Source organism: Alosa pseudoharengus, unplaced genomic scaffold, assembly GCF_046254945.1.
Source record: "Alosa pseudoharengus isolate Yale_2024_CS ecotype anadromous, Long Island Sound unplaced genomic scaffold, YU_APseudo_1.1 YU_APseudo_1.1_scf_13, whole genome shotgun sequence".
In the NCBI taxonomy this organism is placed as follows: domain Eukaryota; kingdom Metazoa; phylum Chordata; class Actinopteri; order Clupeiformes; family Clupeidae; genus Alosa; species Alosa pseudoharengus.
The window spans coordinates 6,288,704-6,314,486 of NW_027468598.1; the positions used below are offsets into that span (position 1 = coordinate 6,288,704).

General features: G+C 42.7%; 2 protein-coding genes across 2 annotated transcripts in view; both read right to left on the bottom strand.

The window, feature by feature from the left end:
* Positions 1–5,626, bottom strand: part of nlk2 (nemo-like kinase, type 2) — a 57,797-nt gene extending 52,171 nt beyond the window's left edge. Inside the window, exon 1 of the mRNA XM_076281929.1 lies at positions 3,966–5,626. Within this exon, the coding sequence (XP_076138044.1) occupies positions 3,966–4,438 (473 nt within the window). The 5' untranslated portion in view covers positions 4,439–5,626. The remainder of the gene's footprint in view (positions 1–3,965) is intronic.
* Positions 5,627–11,990: 6,364 nt separating this feature from the next.
* On the bottom strand, positions 11,991–22,091 carry nufip2 (nuclear FMR1 interacting protein 2). The gene is made up of 4 exons (XM_076281930.1): positions 21,831–22,091; positions 17,858–19,756; positions 16,993–17,025; positions 11,991–16,742 (listed from the first exon to the last, which is right to left on the bottom strand). Exons 1-4 carry the CDS (start codon positions 21,976–21,978, stop codon positions 16,690–16,692), a joined length of 2,133 nt encoding a protein of 710 aa, XP_076138045.1. The 5' UTR covers positions 21,979–22,091; the 3' UTR covers positions 11,991–16,689.
* Between the last annotated feature and the right edge of the window lie 3,692 nt (positions 22,092–25,783).

A 25,783-nucleotide genomic window follows, 5' to 3' on the forward strand; every position in this document is an offset into this window, starting at 1 on the left:
AATAAAAACACATTGTTATCTCCACACGGGAAAGTGAAAACATAACAAAGACAGCTGGGCAAACAGCTAAGGCCATCTTAGGTGAGACAAACTCTGTACTGAAGTACAGAAAGCCTGTAATGTATGTGACTAAAGATGAATCCAAACAGTTCTGGGTTTGCCAATGGATGAAAAACATAACTGAACATAGCTCTGCCAAAAAACGTTGCTGTTACTGCAGATCCTGGATGCCAATTCACACAGCAAAGATGATCACTACTCCCATGGGAATGGCTGACTGATCCCACGGCCATGTCTTCAATATGCTGATGGACTTTAAAAAAAAAACCTGACAGGGTGTATAAAAATCAGTGAAGTAATAATAACTGTAGAATTAAAAACCATAATAATTTTTAATCCCGTAAAAGAAAAGATACAAACAAATCTACAGAGGCTTAATAATAAGATAACACAAAACAGACACACACTTTCTTCCCCTGCGGTTACCAAGCCACCTAAATACAGGATGATTTATCCATCACTGTGTCTATATATACACACCATCCCCCTGAATGAGGACACAATGAACTTGTGCCTTTACAAAATGCCTAGTAAACAGGTTAGGCCTAGGATAGACCCAGGATCTTTCTTTTATTACTGAAAGACAAACCAAACAATAGCAACTAAATGGTAATGACCAAACATATTTTCAGCCATCCATATTATGGAATTTGTGTATGTGCGTGCGTATGTGTGCTTGTTTGCCTGCACGTGCCGCTTATGGATCACACCACCCACCTGCTTCCTGAATACACGTCTTATGCTGATAAGTCACGAGGTAGACCCAGGATCTTTCTTTTATTACTGAAAGACAAACCAAGCAATAGCAACTAAATGCGTGCCGCTTATGGATCACACCACCCACCTGCTTCAAGATGATCCATTTCATTTGAGAGGTTGGCCAGTCTTTAGGTGTCCATCATAGACTGTCTAAGGTGTCCATATACTGTTAAAGATGCTGTCCATCTGGAGCTGTGCACAGTTAAGCATATGACACACTCCGCTGGGGCCTAAGCCAATTTACTCCACGTTTCACCACTGAATGCATCAGGAGGTGCGTCATCACCAGTTGGGCTTAGCCCCAAACTTTGCGGAGGTCTAAGGTTGTCACCCCGGGGTCATTTTTTAAATACTGTTAAGTAGATGCACAATTTCAGCACACACAGAGTAGGGCCTATGCCCTATGACTAAAACACCAATCTGTTGTTTGACTCCTGAACATTACCACACCCATTATCAAGACATTTGCATGATAATATTTAACTGGCAAGGGAAGTGGACATGGCCATTGACACAAAATAAAATTAAAAAAACACTTTTTATGAACAGAAATCACATTTTCTGTGGCCATCATACTGTTAGTAAACTGAGATGTATCCAAACAGCAGTGAGTGGAGTTCTACAGTGAGTGGAGGCAGTGGCCCACAAACTGTGCCGTGGCTCACACTGGTGTGCTTGAGCAAGATGTAAAGGTCTTCGTGGGAAACTGTTGCTTTGGTGTTCCTTCACATAACAGCACATCACTAAGCTCGACTAGCTGGCTAAATGACGCACTCTTCTTCACCAAGCTCTGAGCCTAGATGAGGTAGTCACGTCAGTTGTACGCTCGCGTCCTCCTTATCTGCTGATACAACAACCGGAGAGTCCCCCATTGCTAGCCTTGACTCATAGTCTTTCTTTAGTGAATTAGCAAGCCACCACCACAAGCCAACAGCAATAAAAGACCTGTGCAGACTGTCACTATTTGTTTTTCAAAATGTTGTGTTATATCTATAACCATAAGTCTTTCTTTAGTGAATTAGCAATCTACCACCAGAACCCAACAATCATAAAAGAGCTGTATGCTCTGTCTCTTCCATCCACATGCAAACTGTGTGCTGAGAGAGCGACTATAGAGACAGTTTAGAAAGACCTGTGTTTATTTTGATCAGCTGCATAACAAAGTAATAGGCTTTTTCAGTCTACCTTTAAACTATATTCAGGGCAACACCTAAAACATTAGGGGCTGAAGCCCCGGCAAAATGGCCTGGCAACGCCCATGCGCATCAGCCAGTACTTACTGTACTGTCGTGCAGTCTGCCAAAAGTCATGCTCCGGTAAAAATGACCCAACTAGATCTTGGGTCCACTCACCCTCCCTCCATTCACCCTGTCCTTTTATTTAAACCTGTTCAGAGCAGCTGCAGCACAATCAACAACCTCATAACGTTATAATTGGGCATTTGAAAGAAAGAAACAGTACCCTACACATTTACTGAGCCTCCTGACATCAGTCAGAGAACCACTCAACACAAGTTAACGTCAACATGACACCCCCCCCCACCATCACCATCCCTAAGACTTGTTTTCTCTTTTTATCACTTTTAGTTCTTTTCTCACCTCTGTCTCTGTCTTTCCTCACCATGCTCGCTATCTCTCACCATTTCTCTTCTCTCCTCTCCTTATCCCCATCTTTCAGCCTTTCTCCACCTCTCTCCCTCCCCCCTGCCCTGAACACCCTGTTCTGGGGTCCTCCTGTGCCATCTCTCTGCCTCAAGTGATGGGCTATAAATACCCAGTCAGGCAGCCGCACAGATTAAAAGCAGACAATGAGCAACAGGAAGCGATTTTGAAGAAAGGTCAGGGTGAGATTACAGTGGCGGCAGTGAGTGCTAGGGCCTGCGCTGTGCTGACGCAGATATGAGGGGGAGAGCCAAGAGAAGGGCAGCCCCAGAGCCTTCACTCCAAGCACGCACGCAAGCACGTACACACATCAAATCATTTTTCTATGGGACACATGCACACAGCTATGAAACCATCAAACAGAATCTAACATTAAGGAATCTTTTGTAATTCCTGTGTTGCACTGTGATGCACTGTTAGCACTAACCTGTGTTTCCATGAGGTTCTCTTATATAATTTCCTGTTACCTTCTTATCTTTTTATACCATCATAAATATTCTGAATAAAAAATAATGTCTGCACACAGTGATATAGTTTGCTAGAAGGAAACTCTCACATTGAACAAAATCAACCAGGAACAGCATGGACATTAACATGGAAAGCACTTACATCCACCAAATAAACTACCTGGTTCTACATAAACAAGTGGAGATGGTGCCAAATAAACCTGGTGGAACTACTCTGTACTCCAACCTCATCAGTCTCAGCAACCACATCATGGAACCCTCGACTTCAATTGTTGTAGCCAGGGTCTTTCTGTGAGCAGCAATTGACGCCACAGGTCCAACACAGAGAAGATGCATTGAATGTCAACTTGAAATTAAAAAATTACTGAAACAAAGACTACAGAAATTATTATTTATTACTCGTCATGTACCGAATGGTCGAATGGCAATATTCTGAGTTCAAGCCAAAGCAATGAACACAAAAAATTAACCAACACTAGATGTATGAGGACAATGTTCTGCAGAAAGTTGTGATTACAAACTCAGCTACTGCTATGAGTTATAGGTGATTAGATCCAGACGCCCACCAAAAACAATAGGCCCTCATTGAGAAGTCACAATGAACAAACGTTACAGTATCAGTAAAGCAAGGGACAGTTGAGATCTCTCCTTCAAGAACAGAGACATTGATTTAATCTGTGAGTCTTTAAAAGAGCTTATCAGGACTCTCCAATGTCCTGCCAGATGAAGCAACTTGCCAAAAAGTTTCCCCCACTGGCTCATACTCCAATGGAGACACCTTCAAAACGCAACAGGGAACAACTAAGCTAAAGACGAAGGCTAAATCCCACTTCAATTTTCCTTCAAGGCGCCATGAAGTTTTAAATGCGCACATCCTTAACTTTGTGGACGGTCATATTATTCTCAAGGAAATCAATTATCTGTCAGACCAACTTGAGATGCATCAAATAAAATAGCCTATTTGTTCCTCAAGCATAGGTCAAGTCAAACTCAAAAAGTACGGGTTAGGGGAACTTACCAAACCACTCCGAACGCTCCGTATCCGATGGGTCTGTCGGGTTCTATGTCCAGCTGTTGTTGTAAATGATGCGAATGCTGATGGTGGTGGTGGTGCGCTTTGACAGCCGCGGCCGCAGCAGCTTGAACCTGGGCTGGTGCAGCAGCCGCCGCCGGGCCTGGTGCTTGTCCAGGAGCTGGCGAGGGAAAGTAGGGCTGCTGCTGGCTCGGGTTCAGCATCACCGCCGCCGCAGCAGCGGCCGCGGCTGCCGCAGCCGTAGAGGCGTGCTGTTGAACGGGATGGACGGCAGCGGCCGAGCCAGGATGCTGCAGATGATGTTGTCCAGGGTGGTGGTGGTGGTGGAGGTGAGGGGGTGGAAGGTGCGGTAGTTGGTGGTGATGGTGCGGGTGGTGTGCCGCCACTGCTGAGGCGCCACCGTTGTACGCGGCCATCATTTTTGCGGCATTAGTTGCCGTTGTTCCGCAGAGAGCCATCCACTCAAAACAAAAACAAGGAGTAGAAAACAGGAGCAAAAATGGGTCCCTAGTGAGATCTCACGGTGAACGGACTAAATGTGTGACTTGTCAAGCAGTGGTTTTCAAACTGTCATTTGACTGTCATGTAACGATACAAAAACAAAAATCAAACCAAAAGTGTCTGACATGAGAATGAAATAAATGTGTCAGTTGTCATAATTACCACACTCTCTCTGAGTCTCCAGGTTTATCATTCCACCAATCTGACCTAGTTCTGAAAATGGACCTTCACTATTGCGTGCAAAATGCTAACGACTAATGCAATTTTAAGCTTCTTAAAGAATTTCTGTACAAGAATCTGCTTGTTTCACAAAATAAACTGAACAAGCTAAAATGTTGATGCCACAAAAATAAATCCCGCTCCCCCCACAATAAATAAATGTTGCACGGCCTTAAATCTCCCGCATGTTGGAAGTGATGAGCAACTCTCCTCACCCCAAATTCGTCTGATTTCCCCCTTTTTGAAAAGAAAAGGGAAATCGATGTGCATTTACATAGGACACCACACGTTCATCTTTTCAATTTCCTCATGTTTGCCATATTGTCTGATCCAGCACCGACGCTGTTCCCACTGCCAGTGCTGCATTCAGTTTGCAGAAGTTAGCTGGGTCTCAAATCAGGCCACGCTCGCTAGCTTGTCACTTGCTAGCTTACTTGTATTTTGGCTTTACACGCAGGCAAAATGCCTCTCATCGAACAAATCTTTACCTATGTAACACCACCGTGTAACAATTTTTCAAGCACCGTCGCGCGGAAATGTGACCATCGATATGGCGTTTAGGATATTGACGTTCGTGCAGTGTTCACAAAATGTGGGTCGCTGCCTTCCTCTGAATGTCACTACTCCCGCACTCCCTTGATTCTTGAAATCCGATTCATTTTGATAAAAATGAGCTCTCCTCTCCCCTGGAACGAGGAAAACAAAATTCTTCCACGGGCAGTCAACTTATTTTTTCCATCGATAGCGACGTTGTGGATTGCCACTTTGCTGCTTTGTCCCTGTTGGCAGCACGCCCATGTACATCCAGAAAAATAGAAATTAAAATAAAAATAAAAACATCCAGTGTTCCTTTGCAGTGACAAAACAAGCGGCCAGAATCCTCTCCCTCCAGCCGGATGGCGCTGCCAGGACCTGGGGAAGCACACGCGCAACCGAAGGTTCTTGGGTACCCGTCGAATCCCCTACTGATTGAAGGGTTCTCCGCCAATCAGAGTGCTGACTCTACGTGTTTGATGTTTTTAAGCCAATTACACGAGGCGAGACAGGAACTGAGGGGCTTACCAAAATAAACAGGAATTGATGCGCTTGAAACTGCCGCCATTACGGCTTCTCCCGTCTGTCCAACGCAATAGAAAACCAGTAAAGATATTGAGCCCTAATGGCGAGATAGCGTTGCCACTTGCTCAAAAAGATTACGCGAGTAATGTGAACCAATCGTCTTCCGACATGAAGGAACTTCCTCGATCGGAAATGATTGCCGTGAAATGTTGACCAATACTTACATGTTTAATGAAATACAGGGGTTATATTAAGGGCAAGTGTACAGACTATTTGTTGTCACGCTATTTGACAGTGTATGTTTGACCGCGCACAGGTTAACGCACACGGCAATATGACTCGCCCTATATAGGCTTATGAAAAGTTATTTACAATGTAGCCTATATAGCCATCAAATATCTACTGCTTTTCTGGATGGTTATATTTTTCACGTAGACAACCTTAGGATACTTCATGTCTTATTACGTTTACATAGAAGTCGTATTTTAATCCAGATATCCAAGAACAAAATAGCCTATAGGTTATGGAAATGTTTTAAAGCATTTCAAAGATTTGCCTGTAGCTTTGAAGAGTTCTTTGTAATTGGAAGCCTATTAGATAAGACTATGTAACCTTGGCCTATATTGACACATCAAGAAAGAAACAGAGCGCAGGTTGTTGAGGCGGAAGGCCTATCTTCGTTTCGTGCAGAACTACATCCATCTAGCTAAGAGTTGTGCGATGATAACACTTTTTTTCTTAAGATTTTCCTAACATTTTTTTTACCTTTGCTCTGTCACTTGGTCACATTTCCCCTACAGGTTGTAATGTAATGCTTGAATAGAGTTGGAGCCTGAAACGTAACTTTTTCTTGACCAGCAGAGTAGATTCCCTGTATATGTGATGGAATGCATTCTTAGTCATATCAATGAAGTCAAGATTACGGTCTCAAAATGGAACATAGTTATTGAACAAACATTACCTGAACACAGAGAAGTATAGACGATGGTGTTAAGAGCCAGATGATTGTGAAGACCTTGTATGACCTGTTAGATAGGCTAGTCACTTAAAGCTCATCGACAGAGTCAGGGGAAGGTAGATCTCTTTCTGTTACATTTCAATGTGCAAGGTGGATGGTTACAGAGACTTGTAACCTACATAGCTGCTGTATCTAATTATGTATTGACACTATTTAAGACAGAATGATTAGTCCTTTGCTCTGGCCTGGAGTAAAAAACACTGCCGCCCTCCTTAACTTCTATAGCCTAGATCTTATGGATGACTGAGACATGTCCCAAATTCACTGTTCCTGTGGCCATCTGGGAGGCAAGGCCTATAAATGTTCTCTCAGAAGTCTAAACCCCAACTGTACCTTCTTCATGGTCAATGTAAAATAATGTACAGGTCCCAACACTTTCCTAACCACATAAGTGTGCTAATCACAATGACAGATACTTGGCAAATACCTTAAGTGCTTGGTTTATAAATGAATTCACAGTGTCACCAGTCAGGTGACATACCAGTGATTGGTGATACGTCTTTAATAGGAGCTTTGGTGAGTAATACATTCAGAGAAATGTTGCTGTTTACAAGCATGAAACACAGAACGTAGCTATTCTGTTGAAAGAGCAGTATAACAGTGTCTGGAGTGGAGTGGTGGGTCCATCTGTTCCCTCTACATCCTGACAGGTTTATAAAGGCAAGAGAGAGTAGGAACTACATATGGAGAACAACACAGAAATCAAGCACACATGTATTTGCCTTGTTGATCAGATCTTTTTGTTTGTGTTTTTTTAAGTGGCTTTGGGACTGGGACGAGATCTACACAAACAGGGATCACAGGATGAAAGTCATTATTACATTATGTGAGCCAGTGGATAATGTTATGGTTGGTAAGGGCCATACATCAATCCCATCTGTGCTATACACAAGATCTGAGGTCTTTTGCTGTGTTGCATGATTTAGAGGTTACATAATCTATGTTGTTCTCGACAAATGCATAATGTATGCATGTGGAAGTATTTGTTCATTGGTTGGTCAGAAAGCTGCCTTGCTGACTGTGCGCGCATTTATTGGATAAGAAAATCTGTACTTGCAACTAAGAGACTTTTGGAAATGAAATGACTAAAAGTAAATCGTGCATAATAGGGTAACTGGCCTGGGACATCAGGCCGAACATCCTGAGGTTACACAATGGCAATTATTCAAAGAAGCCATGCTTATAGCAGGTTTCTTACTGTCAAGAAATTCATAATTAAGTAGAAGACGCCTCTCATTATTTTAGACCATTGATGAAGTAGAGATTGAAATAAACCCTTAAATAGCTCAATTCATGGTCTCTAGTTTGGTGGTTAAGATCCTAGTGACTTTTCCTTTCTCACTGCACATCACTCATGGCAATTTAATCTGAAATCTTTCAGGGCAACTGATGTGAATCCAGCTGTTTGCCATTTCCAATCCTTTTTGCTTTTATAACAGTATGACTAATAAATGTCTACTGTAATAGCTTCACTTGAACCACTCAGCCATCAACTGCTTTTATGTATTTTCACATATTCAGCATGCTGAGAGGAAATATAGGGGATATTTCAGTTGATTACTCTTGAATTCAGTATGCTGAGTGGATTGCCCCATTTATCATTTTGAATGAAACATTTCCTAAGCATTTATTTCTCATGGTCATGATGAAGACTGCATATATTTATATCAGGACTCTGTGGTGAGAGTACATCATGTTTTCACAAAGAATGGCAAATATGAGAATTGCCTTTCGAAATTGTTGTTGAGACCTACAAAGGAGAGATCCTCATAGGAGTAAAACTCAGACAACAAATCGATACTATGGCTTCTTTTACTTTGGGGGTTCTCCCAGCCAGATTTGGGGTGACAAGTATGTGTTGACTTGGACCACTACTGAGTGGCCCAGTTCGGCCTAAACAGAGACTGAGTGCTGCTCCAGGCACTACAAAAGTGGGGGCTGGAGGTCTGTGTGTGTGTGCGTGTGCGCATGCGCGTGCATGAGAGTGAGAGTGTGTGTGTGTGTGCGCGTGTGTGTGTGTTGGAGGTGGGGAGGTGGTATTAGGGCAGTGGAATGTTGAGTGGAATAAGTCCAGGCAGAACTGAAGCTATCATAGTTTGTAATTGGAGCAGAAAAAACAGATGGTCAGGAGCATTGAAAAGAAAGGAAAAGGGAAATGGAGATGGCACATTACATATATTCCAAGTGGTGTATAAGGAGCGATGAAGGGACATTTGAAATCAAATGTGACAGGTTTTTTATCAGTAGCTACCCTCAAATGTTACACTGCTGTTATAGGATGAATGAATTTGATTATCCCATTTTCTAATTGGACCACCCACTCTGTCAATGGTGTCTGATGAATTCTTCTGGCCATTCAGAGCACAGCCAGAGGTCTCACCAGACAGGCATGAATAGTAAACTATGAGAGAATACACTGACAAACCTCAGAGTGTGTTTTGGTCCATACTCCTGCATTTCTGTCCAACTGTAATACTGGGGCAACAGGAAATATCCTGAAACATAAACAGACTTCATTTCTCCTGCTTCTTCGATGAATCACAGATGTTGCATAAATATTTCCCAAATGAATATACTTTCACAAGGGTAATTTCTCTGAAACAAATGTTAACACATGTATCTTGTGCAAAATGCACAACAAAGATTTGTTTCTCCTAACACTGGGGTCAGATTGTACCCTTGCTTTGTGCTTGCAGATATTGTAGGGCCTTTGGGTATCTAAAACAAGTATTTACAATGCATTCAGAAATGAGGGAATAAACAAACAAGAGCACTCTTAAAACAAATGTGTTGAAAACGACACAACATGCATCATTTTTAACACATCTCTGTGTCCATATAGGGACAACACAGTTTGTGTTGTTTCCTTTTTTATTTGTTACACAATATGTGTTGAAAATAGCACAATTTACGTTGAAATAACACAACTTGCGCTGTTTTTGTTAACACATCTCTGTGTTCAAATAGGGGCGTGCGGGGCCAGCAATACAATGAGTTTCACTGACCTCTCACTCATAGCTCAGTCTATTTAAAGCACCCAGAATTTGGAAGGCTGTTTTTAGAAACATGTCATGTGCCTCTTTGCCGGCAGGAAATGAAATGCTCGGCTGACCACGGCTATTTTCTTCTCAGTACCCCCCCCCATCCCCCCGTCCCCCGCCTTAATTTAAAGGAAGTCTACTTTTCTCACTTTTGTTCATGCCCCACATACATTAGCTTTGCCAGTCATGTTCTCAGGCCCCCTGCGCATTAAGCGCATTCTAATGAAACATGGAAAAATTCACCGGTGATAATAACGCTGCGGAGCCCCAGAGTGATCCTGGAAAGGTGCGAGATTTCACATCCGTGCTGCTCCACTTTCCGTCATTTAAAAAGCGATCCAGAAGGGGATGCTCCTGCCTCAGAGTCCAGGGACACCCATCCCATCCCAGTCATCATTAATGCATCTCAGGGCCCTTGGTTCCCTCCACAGAAAGGCGGGGATGCAGCAGCAGGGGCAGCGCAGCCTCCTTTCATGTTGCCTCTGTCATGTTTTATGGATGCTGCCGTATTCTTTTAACTTGGTAAATAAGATAACATGAAGCGGGGACTGTGGATCGGGGAATGCGTTGGAATTGAAATGGCAAAACAAAATAAATAGAGACTGTAAAGTGTGAAATCCAGAGTTCCTAGGAAGTCTGTTAACTCTCGTCACAGAGACGATGTACCAAAACGCATATTTCAAGGCAACAAATTTTGGTGTACAGTCAAAATCAAGTCATTAAATCCGCAGGCCTCTTTTGATGAGGGATGCCTCATGAAACTAGACTTCAAAGGCATCAAATTCAGATTTTCACTATGAAAAGAATATGTTTGCATGATAATGCAACAAAACTGACAGTAACCACAAAGGTAGACTTTAAAGATGAGATAGCACAGTGAAGACTTACAATTTAACAGCATGATATCACAAACATAAATTTGCATTGTTATTATACTGTGTGTAATGATACCTTTTCTTGTTTCAGCAATATTACATATTAAAATATGTGACTGTTTTATACACCTGTAGAGACTTGGTGCTGGTGTTATTAAAAATGGGATATGGAAAAGAACAACTTCAATCCTCCATATCATAAATGGTGAGAACAAAGGAAAGAAAAATATGTTGCATGAACTGCTGCATTAGACTGACAGGTGCAACAACAATCGTCCAAGGATTTTCTAAAGGAAAAAAAAAAAATTAATTGCTGCTCAACATTACAATAGTTTTTCCAATAGCATATTTGTTAAGTAATACAATAGCGTCCTCTGCTGATGAAAATCCAACATTACAGACAAATAAATCAATTTCAGCTTGGAAAGATAATTTTAGTAGCCTACCTTCTGTTTCATCATAACACATGGAAAGTGTAGCACATGCAGTGTGCAGTATGGTAAACAGAGACGAGAGCCTCATACATCTCCTGACCTGAGAACCCCTAGTCCAAGTATAGTTGCCGGCCTTTCATCAGGCCTGTCCCTCAGCAAGTCATTTGCCCTGGCCATCAGCCAGGTCCTGCGGGTGCTAGTGGGGACTTTCCCAGAGGGGAGCACACTCATGTGTGAGGATTCTGCTCATTTCAGTGTTAGGTTTGGCAGGAGGTAGCACTGCATGTAAAACACACTGATGGAAAGCGGAGGGTAGAGGCTCTGAGACTAAACTAGCACACATCCCAACACACCGAGTTAGAGAGTTAGAGAAATCAGTAGCATCATAGCACCATTTCAGATGTCTTCGCTTGTATTTCACTAAATTCCCTCATACGTTCACCATGTGCACTACAGTTAGATAGCCCACATTGGAGGTTACAGCCTGGCAAAAATCTGACAAATGTTTTAATTCTTAAAAGTACATTTACATAAATGAGTGAATAAATCAAGTATCATTCAAGAGCTGAATTCTGACATTCCATCTATGTATAAGCATCTAAATAAGTGAATGTTTCAAACTGCTCTGATGGCCTTTTCATAACATAACAAAAGTCCTGGTTTTCTCGTGCAGCAACTGCATTAATCTTCCAGAAAAGAGCAAAAAAGAAGTCAGTGTTGAAATGTACACCTGTCTTCGATCTTAATGTTTCACCAGTGCAGTATCTATAATGAAATTCCAATTGATAGAAATTGAAAATAATAGTTGCCAAAAAAAGTTCTACAATATAAGGTTATGGGGCTGTATGTTAAATTTAGGACAAAACAAAGTGAGAATAAAGGCTTTTTTTTCCTCCAACAAGTTTATTAGCAGTGACACTAAGGTACTTTAAAACAATGCTGATCTCCCTCCCTCCCCCCATCCCATCAAGAATGGTAGGATATGGAAAGAGTGACACGAAGATGACATTTTTAATTAAAACGTTTTAACAGTCAAAACATGGCACAAAATTTAAGAGTGGGGAGATAAAGGAAAAAATGCAAGAAAGTTATTCATACATGTTTGGATGATTATCAAGTGATTCCCATTTCAAATTTCTTTTCAGCACAGGCACCCTGAATATTTTTTTAAATCTTGTTTTTCCTTTTTCGACAATTCTCAAACATTACACTTTGCATATCATTGTGGGCAAGAATGAAGACTCTCGCCCTCACTAACACAGAGACAAACACACACACACACACTCATTTATTCACTCATAGAGCTGAAGACCCCAGCCAAACAGAAACCAAGACCAGGAGTTTAATCCTAGAACAGGATGGAGAAAATGTCTGGGTGAGGCATGTTAGGATTCGGGAGTTCAATGCAGATGAACAAGTATTTTTGTCAGCCACGCTCCCAGTCCAATTCCGGCCATGCCCCCTTCTCTCCCCTGTTCTCTGATGACACAACAGCTCAGCAAACTACACTAGTCCAGATGATGAAAGGAGGAAGTGATATCACCAGATTAGTGTTCACAATTGATACTAATCAAACAAGTGCTCTTAGTTGTTTTGCTTTTTTGGCCTGGAAGATGGGGAAAGATTGGACAACTCACATAGGTTTTCCGATCTATGATGCCCAAGCAACCAACTTTGGGCAAATTTCAAACACACAACTGTGGTACGTACCATGTTGAGAAATCTGGCCTTTAAGTGTCTTTGCTTACTGGCCTATTCGCTTCAAGCATGGCTACACATCACAGCCACATCTCTGAACTCCACCAATTCTTTGATTGTAAACTGCTCTGTGCACAAAGAATGTGTCTGGGCACACAATAGAAAGGCCCCCTCATGGAACCACAAATCTCAAGAGGTCCAGAGTCCCCACTCATTTAGTTCTAAAGTGACGTACATATAAAGGGCATGTGGGACCGGCAGAGGTTTTTTCGCATATAGGTATGCACAAAATTAGAGTCTTTTGTGACAGACAATTTTTTTTTCCTTTTTTTTTGAGGTGCAAGTCCATACTGTCAGCTGTTATTACTGTCCTCAGGTCCATTGTTTTTTACAACAACAAAAAGAAAGAACATTAAGGAGACAACAGTCCCATTCTGCATGGTTCTAGGAGAACGTAGTCATATCTGATAGAACCTTGCACAAAGTAAATTAACACTACAACCAATGAGTCGATTCCTGCTTTCACAGAAACTGTTGAGACAGGTTTACATTTTAAACAACCGCTAAGTTTCAAAAGAAGAAAACAAAACAAAAATCGAGAAGAACTCAACAAGTGCCTTCTCTACACAGCATGGAACAGCTCTTTGGACGTTAGTTTTCAGTTTAAAATGAGGAAAAAGCTGAAGTTATAACAAAAATGAAAAAACAAAAGCATTAAATAAAACCAAGAATTGCAATGTCATGCTACTTAAAATAGTGTGTTTTGATGGGGAAAATGTGACATGATAAGATACAGGTTGAAATCCCTTTGTCTGAAAATTAGATAGCCTACAACAGCGCATCAGGAAAAAAAAAAGTAACAGCAGTTAACTATTTATGAACTCCCTGGAAACAGAAAAACAGACTAGATCATGTGGTGCATGACTGAAAACTGACAAGGGCCTCCTTCCTGGATGCAAGTCAAACTTGAACAAAGACTGCAAGTTTAGAACAGCTTCACATAAGCTTATAACACTAAAGACATAACTGTTATTCAAATGTGTGAAACCAGTAATAGAAATATGTGGATACAAATTAAAACTCCTAAACTCATATAGTCGAGGTAAGGCTACACCCTTGTCTGAGAGCAGCATGCCCAACACAAAATACACACATGAGCCGACCAATCCTGTGTGTCAACACAGGTCAGGTGGGTCATCAGGGGAGGCTGAGGGACAAGGGTCAATAAGTGGGGAGGTCAACACAGTGTTGGTGAGAGGCCATTATAAACGCATTTAACAGCTAAAATAGTATGGATTAATCAGGCTTCAATTCACCTCTTCATCCCACTTGTACAGACATTACCAAGACAAACATCATGACGCCATTAAAAACAAAAAGTTGAAAAACAGCCCATGTTTCTTCTCTTCCAACATAGCAATGTAAAGCTGGGACCAAAGCACAAAGAGAGAGGATTACACAAAGTTTCACCTCTCAAATTCCAAATAATGCGAGAGCTTGGCCTCAAGCAGTTGCAGTTGAAGACAAGGAAGAAGACACAGTAAAAGAGAGGCGCTGTCAATATTGTTTTCAGTTTGGGCAATAACACTGGTGGTAAATTTAAGTTAAATTACAATAACATCCTAAGCCTACCTGAGTGACTTTTTTTTAATGTTTATATGCTTTAAAGCATAGCCAGCCAGAGGCTACTGTTAAGTTAGTATATTTTACTCTCTAGAACTGTTTCCATCACGTAGTGATATGTCTATTTTAAAACGGCAACAGAAGTTAAAAATGAGATAAAGTGCTAATAATTTCTTATAATCAATTAACTTAATGGGCAAGGGAGGGAGAGAAAGATAGAGAAAAAGTTTTAGTATTCATTCTTTGATATTACTTAACTGAGAAACACTGAATTGATTTTTTTCTCTCTTCTTTTACCAAGAGGGAAGACCTTTGAACATTAACCTATCCTACGAGGACAGCAGAGGAAAGGGGGAGGAGCACACAGTCAAACGAGTACACAAAGGCCAATCAAAAGATGGGTGACAAAAATAAAGTCCTGTCTGTCTACTGTGATAAAACACCCCAGCAGCAGGCTGAACACAGGAACTAAGGCTTCCGAAGAAACTCCTTTCCCCATACATACAGCCAGTCACTCATCAACTCCTCAACTTCAGGCTTTTGAAAGAGTAGCTCCTGATCTAATGCTCTAAGCCTCCCTAAACTCAACAGTAGTTGCTGCTGCTCTCTCTGTGCAAAATTACTTGGAGAAAACAAAAATATTGAAGCAACTGAGTCTACGCAGCAGCTCTATAAGACAAGGAAAGAATCAAATCAATTCTGCATATAATGAGACATACAAAAACATAAAACAGCCTAACATAAAAACGTAGGAAATACACCTTTCTGAGCATCTGGGTAAACAAAATTCTGAACATACGACACAGCATCAAGTTGATTCTGATTTCAGAGAAGCAAACAGTCCATAAAATGTCAACAGAATCCCACATAGACAAGGAAAAAAACGCAAATAAAACAGCATAGGCTTTGTCACCGTTACCACAGCGACATCTTGTGCGGCAGGAACGTCTGTCTGGTGGTATCAGAGAGCCATTGATAAGACAACTGAAACAATAGCACTTTGAGATCTTTCCAATGGGAAAATGACGGCGACACACTGTGCTTGCCCACGAAGGAGACCTGGGAGGTGGTGGGGGTCCGATTTGGACTTCGATCTGTCGTGCTTTCTGGATATCCATAAGAATGTTCTCCTTGTCCATGACAAAAAAAGAACAGGCAGGCTAACAAACAAAGAAAGCAAAACAAACAAAAACTTCAGTTAAGTGTTTACCAACAGATGTAGGACCCCCATCTTAGTCAGAAACTAACATTAAGACAATTATTTGCGCCCACAAGGCTTAGAGTAATTTGTTGTCTCCCAAGACATCTAAACTATCCGTTTTCTCAGATTAACCTGAATCTCAAGCAAGACACATATTCCCTCCAACATCAGTGTTTGCTCTCTCTCCCCCTCCCATTCGAAGTCATGAGGGCAGTCATTTGAGACACTCGCGTCTCCCAGTCTGTACGTCTGCACAAATTCCAGGACGCGTCCGAACAGTTCAGGAGTCTTCTGAACGGTCTGAATTCGCACAGAAAAAAAAATAGAGGCATCTAAAGGACTGCAACTCCTCTTTCCCTCCGAGGAAGCAGTGACAGGAGGAGTCTGAAGCTTCCCCCCCAGTTTATGAAACTCAGAGGCTTCAGCAGAGCGCCTTAACGGTATTTCTTTGTTCAGAAAGTGTTAATGTGCGTGTAGGTGTGTGAGTGTGTGCGTGCGTGTAGGTGTGTGTGTGCGTGTAGGTGTGTATGCTGTTGTCCAGAGCACTTTTTTTTTTTTTTTTTTGGAAATTAAGGACACCATCCACAGTCTCATTTGACTGCTTCTTCCACTGAGAACAGACAGCATTTCTGACCACTTCCATCACACTTTGTTGAGGAGAATAAGGAGGAACAGCCGTGCCACTCAAGTCATCCATTTCACCGATTGTCTCGCAGTTTCTTCAGACTGCCTCCTTATCCCCTCTGTCTCCCCACACAACAATCCCCCGCTTTCCCCACACGTTCCGCTATTGCTGACTAACCACACATCGGTCTGCGTGGACAACTTTCCCACACAGCTTCTCCATCCCACTCTAAAGATTCAACTCAAAATCAACAATGTTTTTGTTTAGCAAGAGTATCCATGTCCCTTTCACACAGCATGTACTCCACTTTGTTGTTGATGGGTTTTTTTTTTTTTTTTTTTTTTTTTCATTTCTTTTCTGCCAGCAGCAGCAGTGTCCCAGCTGAAGACGTTTTAGTGTTATCCAGGTTGTCACTTCACTGTTTGGGTCCGTCCTTTGTGTCTCTGTAGAGGACGATTCTTTTTGGATCTGTGGAAGGAGAGAGGATGATTTAGGTCATGTGACCAATATGACTCAGGATTTCTTAGGTTTAAGGTTGAAATTAGAACTCCACCAAAAACACAAGGCTTCCAAAGTAGTGTCTCTGAAACAGAACTGAGTAGTCAGTGAAGATATACACCTTTTAGAGATTACCTTTAAATTACCAAGATGAGCAACAGTCATTATTTTAAGGAGCAACAAATGTCAAACATACACGTGAAGGCAAAAAACACCTTACCTTGTTTTTGTAAATTCAGAATATATTCCATTTCTGAAAAAGAGCAATAACACAATAAATACCCATGAGAAAACTAAAAAAAGACCACTCAGCTGTAATAGTGTCGTTACTTAAGAGGAAACTGAAATAGCTTATAATTTCTGTCCTACAGTTTGAAACATTAGTTTGAAATAGCAATTGCTGAAATAGATTTTAATTGGAACAAAGAGTAGAAGTCCAGGAACAGACAACTTGGGCTGGGAACAGACCTCATATTTTTTCAATAGCACTCACACTGAACAATACTGAGTAGACCAAACCTACAAACGGATCCGGTCTGGTACGATTGGGAATTAGTTATGAGCACAATCATATCGATTGAGCTGTTGACTGTTAAATGTTTGCAACCATGGCGATCATAGAACAGACCTGTCAAGATAACTTTAAACACGTTTGATAAAATCTGGATTGCATCAACAATGAAAAGAATCACAGAGGTTTCAAATCTGTCACCCAAACATATATACGATTCCTGCCACAACTGAACACTGTGACTACCGTTGACTGCCTTGGATTTCCCATTATTGTCATGGACGTTCCAATCCTTTCAAAATCAGGCTTAAAAATCGAGAGGTCTGTTCCCAGCATTAAGCTGGCTGCTGATTAAGCTGTAACATTTCCATGAACAGTATCCTAAAAGAACACATCAGGAATTAAGCATGACCAAAAGCTGACCTTTGTTCCCTCATTTGTTTAATAGACTAACATAGAAACCCATGATCATATCAGAGTGTCACATTACAGTGTTGGGTTTCTCTAATGCCTCATACTTACAACTGTGTTTTACCCCCTTCTTAAAAAAACAAATACTCTGCAGCCCAATTACCTTTAGTGTGATAAATTACAGCAGCTTTTAAATCAAACATCCCCCAGCTAGATCTCCTCTCAAAGCCCTTAGTATGGCCCTGCTCTCTGGCCATGGCCAGCACAGGGGCAGTGTTTGTTGGGGAAGCCTGAAGCAGATCTACCCCGAGGTCCTTAGCAGAGGAAGAGCTGAACACTATTGCACTGAGGTTCCTGGGCTCATCTTTAGGGGCTCCAGAGGGAAGGGAAGGGGTCTGCAGCAAGCCTCCCTCCTGAGCCAGAGGCCCAGGAGAGGAGCGGAGGTTGACCACTCTGCTGGAGGAGAGGGGGCTAGTTCGCTTGTCCAGCTCATAGGCCTTGGGGAAAGGGGGGTGCTCCTGTCTCTGGGACGAAGTGGTGGAGCCCTGTGGAGGCAGAGGACCAGAGGGGAATCCGCCCTGGAAGGTCACCACCGTGGGCCTGCCCCTACCCTCTGTCCGGCTGACAGCGTCTCCACCACCAGTGCTGCTCCCGCTGTCAGGTCCAGCACTGGGCTCGTTGATGAAAGACAGCCCCCACTGATTCTGAAAGATCTCCCCAAGTGACTTCTGGTGAGCTGGCGCAGTGGAGGCAGGGTTAGACGCAGACCCTGCCGCAACGGAGGAGGAGGAGGAGGATGGGGTTGGCGGGTCAGCTTGGCGGCCGCTGGGGAGTGACAGTTGCATATTAGACAGGGGTCCGGCCGCATGCGGGTAAACAAACAGGCTGGGCTTCCGGGGCTCCGGCACCACAGGCGTACCGCCCATGCCGGGGATGGCAGACGAGGACAGAGGGGATGCTACATTCTCACCTCCCTGGATGGGGGAGACCAGCACAGACGCAGTACCAGAAGCAGCTGGGGTGTTAAAGGGAGCACCAGGCAAGGGGCAGCCATTGTTGCCGCCCTCTGCTGAGGGTAGAGGCCCATTGGTAAAGCTGGTCGAGGTGATGGTCTTCACAGCAGACATGGGCACCTGCGAGAGTTTGCCTAGCATCTGCGGGGTGGCAGGCAGAAGGAGTGGGTCCCTTTCAGCTGCAGAACATGCTTGGGCCGTGGCCCTGTTGAGGTTCTCCTTCACTTTGCTTGCATAACTAATCTTAGGCACTATCTTAGCGCTGCTGTTGTCCACGGGAAAGACGGGCGGTGGCTTGAACAGTGTCCACGAGTCGTCTTTAGCCGCAGCAGAAGCGGCAGCTGTGGCCGCCTTGGCTTTGACGGGTCGCTCCTCAAATTTTTTACCAGCCGCCTTGCCTTCCGAGTTCTTCCGCGGAAACTCGCCAGGGGGAAGGGCAGGAGCGGAGGGGGCGACCGGTGCTTCTCGAATCCTGCCGTTGCCGTGCAGCCCCGAGGATGGGTGTTTGTCGGCGGGCTCGGCAGACAGAGGCGGCTCCAGCTGCTGCTTGCCTGCAGGCACTGAATGCATGGCCTTTGCAGTCTGCGCCACAATCACAATGTCCCCAGCCACAGCTTTCGCACTGCGCTGACCGTTCCGACGTTTCTTAGGTGTAGTGTAGCCGTTCTCGGATCCGCTGCCGTCGTTGTCCGTCAGCGTCCCTGGCTTCCCAGGATAACCATTGGAGAGTGGGCTAGAACTGGCACCAGAGGCCACAATGCCATTGAGTGACACTAGAGCCTCCTTCTTACCCTCCAGTGTCTTAAGGTCAGGTGGGCGATCATTCGGGCAGTCCATGTTGCTTTTAGAGTCACCACTGCTGCCGCCTTCTCCTCCTCTACGTTCCACTGCCCCGTGGAAAGCAGCCGTCTTTGAGGAAGGTCTGGATTTCAGGGGGTATTCTAAGGGGCGTCTGTCGTCATGGCCACTGTGTGTATGGATGCTGTCTGGATTCAAGGCAGTGGCAATCTCCTCTCCCTCCCTAGTGACTCCGTTTACTTTTCCATAACCTGCCGAAGATAAAAGAGAAAGCAGATTTTGTTAAATGCTACAGAGGGCACCTGTAAATAAATGTCAAGTTACAGACAGCACCTGCGATCAACACCAGATTGTTCTACTGTGTCAAAACAGAGTGAATGCCTGCTTGAGTGTCAGACAAGCAGAATGGGAACACTAGAAGCAAAGAGGGTGTTTCAAGTGGCCAAATGCCAGGTCCACCTGAAGCACTGCCAGATTACGCTCAGGTTAAAACTTGGCTTAACAAAGGAAGAACTTCTCACCACCACTTACAAACACACCCTGAACACATGCTGTAAATGCTCACATGCAGAGCTTAAGATAAGCAAGTATGTAATACACTGTCTCTTATTAAATTAAGTTATTTGACAATTCAATCAATTTATTCTTCAAATAAATAAATTACTGTACATTTGAAATAGGGTATAAATTGACTTAGGCCATAACACTCCATCCTTACTGGGACAAACTTGTCTTACTGTTTACAAGTTCTTTAAATAGTTGCAACCCAGATGACCACGTCAGGAGAAATATAATATGGCGCTGCAACTCCTGAACTGATCCGTGACATGGTATTCTGACACCTCAGCACTCTAGCGCAGAAAATATTAGTTAAAAATGTATGGGCAATCAAATAAGGCACTTTACTGGCGCATGGATGTGCATCTCTTGACAACACTGACGTGTTCATCCAATGATCCAGAGAAATGTTTAACGTTACTGTATTCCTGAAATATACAATCCCTCTAGGGTTTATCACTGCTTAAGTCAATGATAGTTTGAGCTCTTCTAGTGCATTTAAAGGTTGTTAACTAACGTTAGCCATATTGTTTACCATTTTATTCTTGAGAGGTACATCGTACAAACATATGAGAAAACAATTTAGCTGTATTCTAGAATCAAAACACATAACGTTATCGCAAGCAAGTAAGGTTAACAGTTTCTTCGGTGGTCTCCATGCTAGCTAGTGTGGACAGTTCGCATAATTATTGGCCAAACCAAGTTGCGTGAAAGCCACACAACGGCCTTATTGGATCGATGAAATAACGTGTCACATTAATTTCATATCAGGCCAGAGTTACCATTTTTTATAGCAACTAGCCCAAATTCGGTAGGCAAACTGCTAGCTAACTCACGTTAGCTTGGTTGCTCGGTATGCAACTTATTTTTTTCAAGTTACCGTAAAAACCGATCGAGAAATATACACAAAATAACGACGGGGATAACATCAGCTTTATTAACATTTACGTACTTTTGTTGTGTAATGTGTAACTGTGGTTAATCCTAAATTGCTAAGGTTAAACATTTCCAGCAAACCTCGCCAGTCTAAAATTATTGACAGGCCTGCTCACATGACTGACAGAGTGACACGAGAGCAACAGGCCCTGAAGACCGACTCGCCAGTTAGCAACCAAGGGATGTAGCCTCTGTAGCCACCTAGCTGGCTAATGTGCAAACAGTTTAAGTTTGACAATCGTTTGATTAGCATATGTAGTTGGCATCGACGTTGGTAGTATCAGTCATATGTCAACTTTAAAACTTAAGTACTTATATGCATATTTCAGAACGGGTTTATGCAATTTTGCACCCAACATGGCGGACAGGAAATAGCAATAGTACAGGCGAACGAGCAAGAACATTCCAAGAGAGCCGGTTCGAGTTGCTGGGAAGCGACCGAGCTAGCTAGTTGAGAAAGCTAGGCATCGGAGTCGTCTGCAAAGTCTATTCAAGTGCAAACGAACAACAAACTATGACAGCATCTTCTGTAATTGTAAATGTTATTAATGAACACAGAACAATTTAAAGTGATCTACTAGTGTAGGAGCCCTCAGATGAATGGGCAGAAACCGGTGCACAAGGTCAATGTCCACACATGCTAGTAGATAGCAAGGGAGCTAATACTAGCCATTATGCTAACACAAGTATCTGAACATCAGTACCTAAGACACTCCCTAGTAACTTTCACTGAGAGATTCATCTGGCTAACTAGCATTAGCTAGAAAACATGATCTGGACCCAAGCAAGGTCTTCGCCTGAAGTTTGAGATGGTTCCTTCTGACAACTGACCAGTTTTCTTCGTCGACGTTTCCTCGTCCTGGTGCTGGCAGTGGCACTGATCATTATTCACCAATTTGTTCAATCGATCAGGGTTGCTTTCCGCTTCTCCATGACTAGAATATCTCCCGAGCGTCCCTTCGTTGGGCCGTTCCTCCATTGAACTACAGTGCGAGTGTCAGTGAGAGCACTGGGGACTCACCGAATGACTAGACATTTGTATTGCCCAATCAACGCCAGCGTTTTCAGGGATGCCAGTGCGACGGAATCATGCCTTCAGTTCCTGCCTATACGGAGGCCAGGAGATGCGGTCGTCGGCGGCAACGCAAATGTTTGAAAATAATGTCTTATATTGTCTTTGCTGCGCCCCCTACTTCTCAGGTTTCTGAATGCATATGACGTTTAGGCCTAATTACCCTTTAGTCAGCCAGACAGTCTGGATGATTTTTGTTCTTGACCTTATTCTTGTGTGATTTAGGCTACTATGCGTTTATTACGACTGGGACTGGTAAAAACTGCACTGAACAATTGTATGGTAGCATAGGCCTACCATTTCTATTCAGCTCAATTCCTTACCCCTGACTGCATGATACAGCAAACATTAAGATAGATCAGACCAATGCCTGTGTTTCAGAACCCTACAATTTTCCGGGATGAATAAAGTAGGCTACCTACCTACCTACCTATCTATCTATCTATCTATCTATCTATCTATCTATCTATCTATCTATCTGGATTCCAGGTCAAGCAATTCAATTCCATCCAATAAAACCAAAATAATCAAATCTCGTTTGAAGTCTCACTGATCATTTTTATCATATTCTGTAATACGTTTATTGAAAGCATGCAGTTGTATGACAAGTGTCTGATCCTAACATTAATGACACTGACACTTATCGGACTGCAAAGCTAGGCCTGCTACTGCAAAAAATAGTGGATGGAATTGAAATGGTCACAGCCAACCTGAAACACAGAAAAATGTCTGTCTGACTGCTTCAGCAATATCAAATGGCAATAGTTCTAATATCTTGTTAAAGGAGATTTGTAAGTCGATGGTGGGCCTAGGCCTACTGGACCCTGAAGATGGACCATTAGGCCTACACATGCACATTTTGTTTTAATTATTTCAAAGTAGGCCTAGCAGTCAGCGATCGTATGCAAGTTCAAGCCCATACAATTTTTGTCACATGTAATCATCTCCTCTCTGTACGCCCAGGCTCCGAAAATTGGATACGTGGGGGCAGCCTGTCCCCCAAACAAAACCCTGCATGGCATTTCTCTGGGAATACTGAAGGGAGGAGATACTTCTCTGGTGTGTTTCATTTGGTCCTTGGTTAAAATATAATGTGCATTGTTTTCAGAGATGGGAAGTAACGAAGTAACGAAGTACAAATACTTCGTTACTCAAGTAGGTTTTTCAGATATTTTTATATATACAACGTCACGAAAACATGCGTGCGCAAACAAGAGGCAGAAAGCACACAGCATAGAGAGCATGCAAAAGAGCAAAATAATAAAATGAGTTTTTGTGCTGAAAACTGCACCAATTCGAAATCACGATGGTTAATGTTAAATATGTTCAATATCCCTAACGGAATGTCTTTGCCAAAAATGACAAAATACGATGTTATATTATAATGCAAATGAACGGCAAACTTTGAAATATAGTCTGAAATGAGATGTTATTATCATTGAGACAACAGGGATATACAAAAAAATCCGATTGTAGCTTACAGCAGCCGACTATTTAGGATAAGTTTATAATGTTGTGGACGGCCACCAAGCGCCTTCTGCCTCACGGCTGCGCGCGCATCTAGTTTTGTTGGTAAACGGGAAACCCGTGTATACGTTGCACTTGACGCACCACTACAAGATGACTCGACAGATTTGGGCGGCATTCATTCGCGGCTAATCATTGCAGCTTGATGACAGTAACGTTAACGTTAGCACGTAGTAGTAGGCTCCGAAGCATCCGGCCCCTAAAATGAGACACGCTCAATTAAATGTAGTCAAAAATGCCCCCCACCTCTCCTCGCCTTTGGTGCTTCCCTAACTTACGCTAAACGCTAAACTTACGCTTATGCTAAACGAACGCAAGTAGGCTACGCAGTTTACCCACCTGGAATTTCAGAAATAGTTTATCCACCTCTTATTAGAGTTTATCCACCTCTCAAAAGAGTTTATTCACCAATTACAACTGTTAACATGTAAAAATCACACTGTATTATCCACAATAACATGTACACTCATCAACACTATGAACCACTTGGCACTTGTATTATATTGGACAATACCACCATCATACATGTTCCGAATGCCTCTTCTAAAAATCTGATAGGCCTACGGCATGGCACACACAGTCCACCTTACTGTGATCACAGAATTGTTTACCCACCTCTTAATTTACCACTACGTTCCTGGTCTTGAAATATTCACAGGAATCCATAGGAATTAAATATTCATGTTTTATCCAATATTAGTTGTAAAGTCCATCTTATACACACCCATGAAGCCAACAAAGAAAATGCCAAAATAGAGACTTTTGTATAGGCTAATTATTCCATTTTGTGTGGTCATTATCAGAACCTGACATGGCCTACAAATCCAAATAGTCTACAAGAAACCACAGAAATGCATAGTTTTATTGTCAGTATGCATTTTGGGTAACCAAAAATCCTATGGGGAGTTTCCAGGGCATTACAAAACGCATGAGCACACCTTGGCAAATAATGGTCTAAAGTACTCATTTTTCATTCTGTATTGATCTACTTTTGCACACAGCTTCGCAAGACCTGGTGCTCGGGCTCAGTTGTGTCTCTAAAATCACATCAAGTGATCTAGAGGGCTGAAATGTGGTCAGTTCAGAGATGCTTGTTATCCGGCAGAAAGAAAAAAACAAAATTCTCTCTGTAACTCTGTGCCAGTGCTTCTTAAGAAACTACAGGATCTTAGCTTTCTAAAGATGTCCAGCATTTGATTAGCCTAGAAATCTAGACGCGCCCCTAGCGGCAGCAAATTACATTTGCTGCCAGGGCTAGTCTAGCAACTCTCCGTTGGCTTGTGAGCTCCAGATATCGAAACTCAATCAGGCCAATGAAATCGTGTATAAAGTCGTTAGGTGGGCTTAACATAATGATTGATGGCAGAGTTGCAACGGTTTGGCTTGAATTCCCTGCTACTTGAAAACAAATAAGATGGATGTTGCTGTTGGCGAACAGTGTGACACGAGTTAAGCTTTTATTAAGTTGGCAAACGTTTGAACTAGCAAACTAGCTCCGCTGGTGGGAAACGCATGGGACTGCCGCTGTCCTAGGCAGAGGGAATTTGAAAGACAACTGATTATCCCGCCCCTCGGACTGAGCACTGCGAACGGTGAGTGCCCAGACCCTACATTTTAATGTGGCTCTGGCTCGTCAGGCTACGTCTGCTCATCTAAACATAAACATAAACAAAGTCCATAGGTGTCCCTGTGCACAAACCTTCAGTTGAACAGGTGCAGGTGAGGCAGGTAAGTATAATCCAAGAGTGAAAGATCAAAAATCACCGCACACTGATCACTGTTAACTTAATATTTATTTTAGAACGCGTTTCGCCTAGCGCTTCAGGTGGACCAGTTCAAGTTCTTAAGACAATTGCATTTAAAACATTTTTTCCATGATAAGACTGCTACAGTACCACTGATAATACTATGGGGAATGACGTCTTAGGTTCTTTGAACAAACTAAAGAAAAAGTCGACCTTTATGCCGCCAGGTATCCAGAATCCTACTCTGGTCACTTTTGGTAAATTGGTGGAAAAGGATATTAATGCTTTGATTAAATCTGAAAAAAGAAAGAACAACTGTAACATCACTAAACTGGAAAGGAAAGCTTTGGATGAATTAAGGGAGAACACTGGTTTATTTGTGAAATCTGCTGATAAGGGTGGTGCCATTGTTGTACAAAATACTGAAAATAGCTCATCCT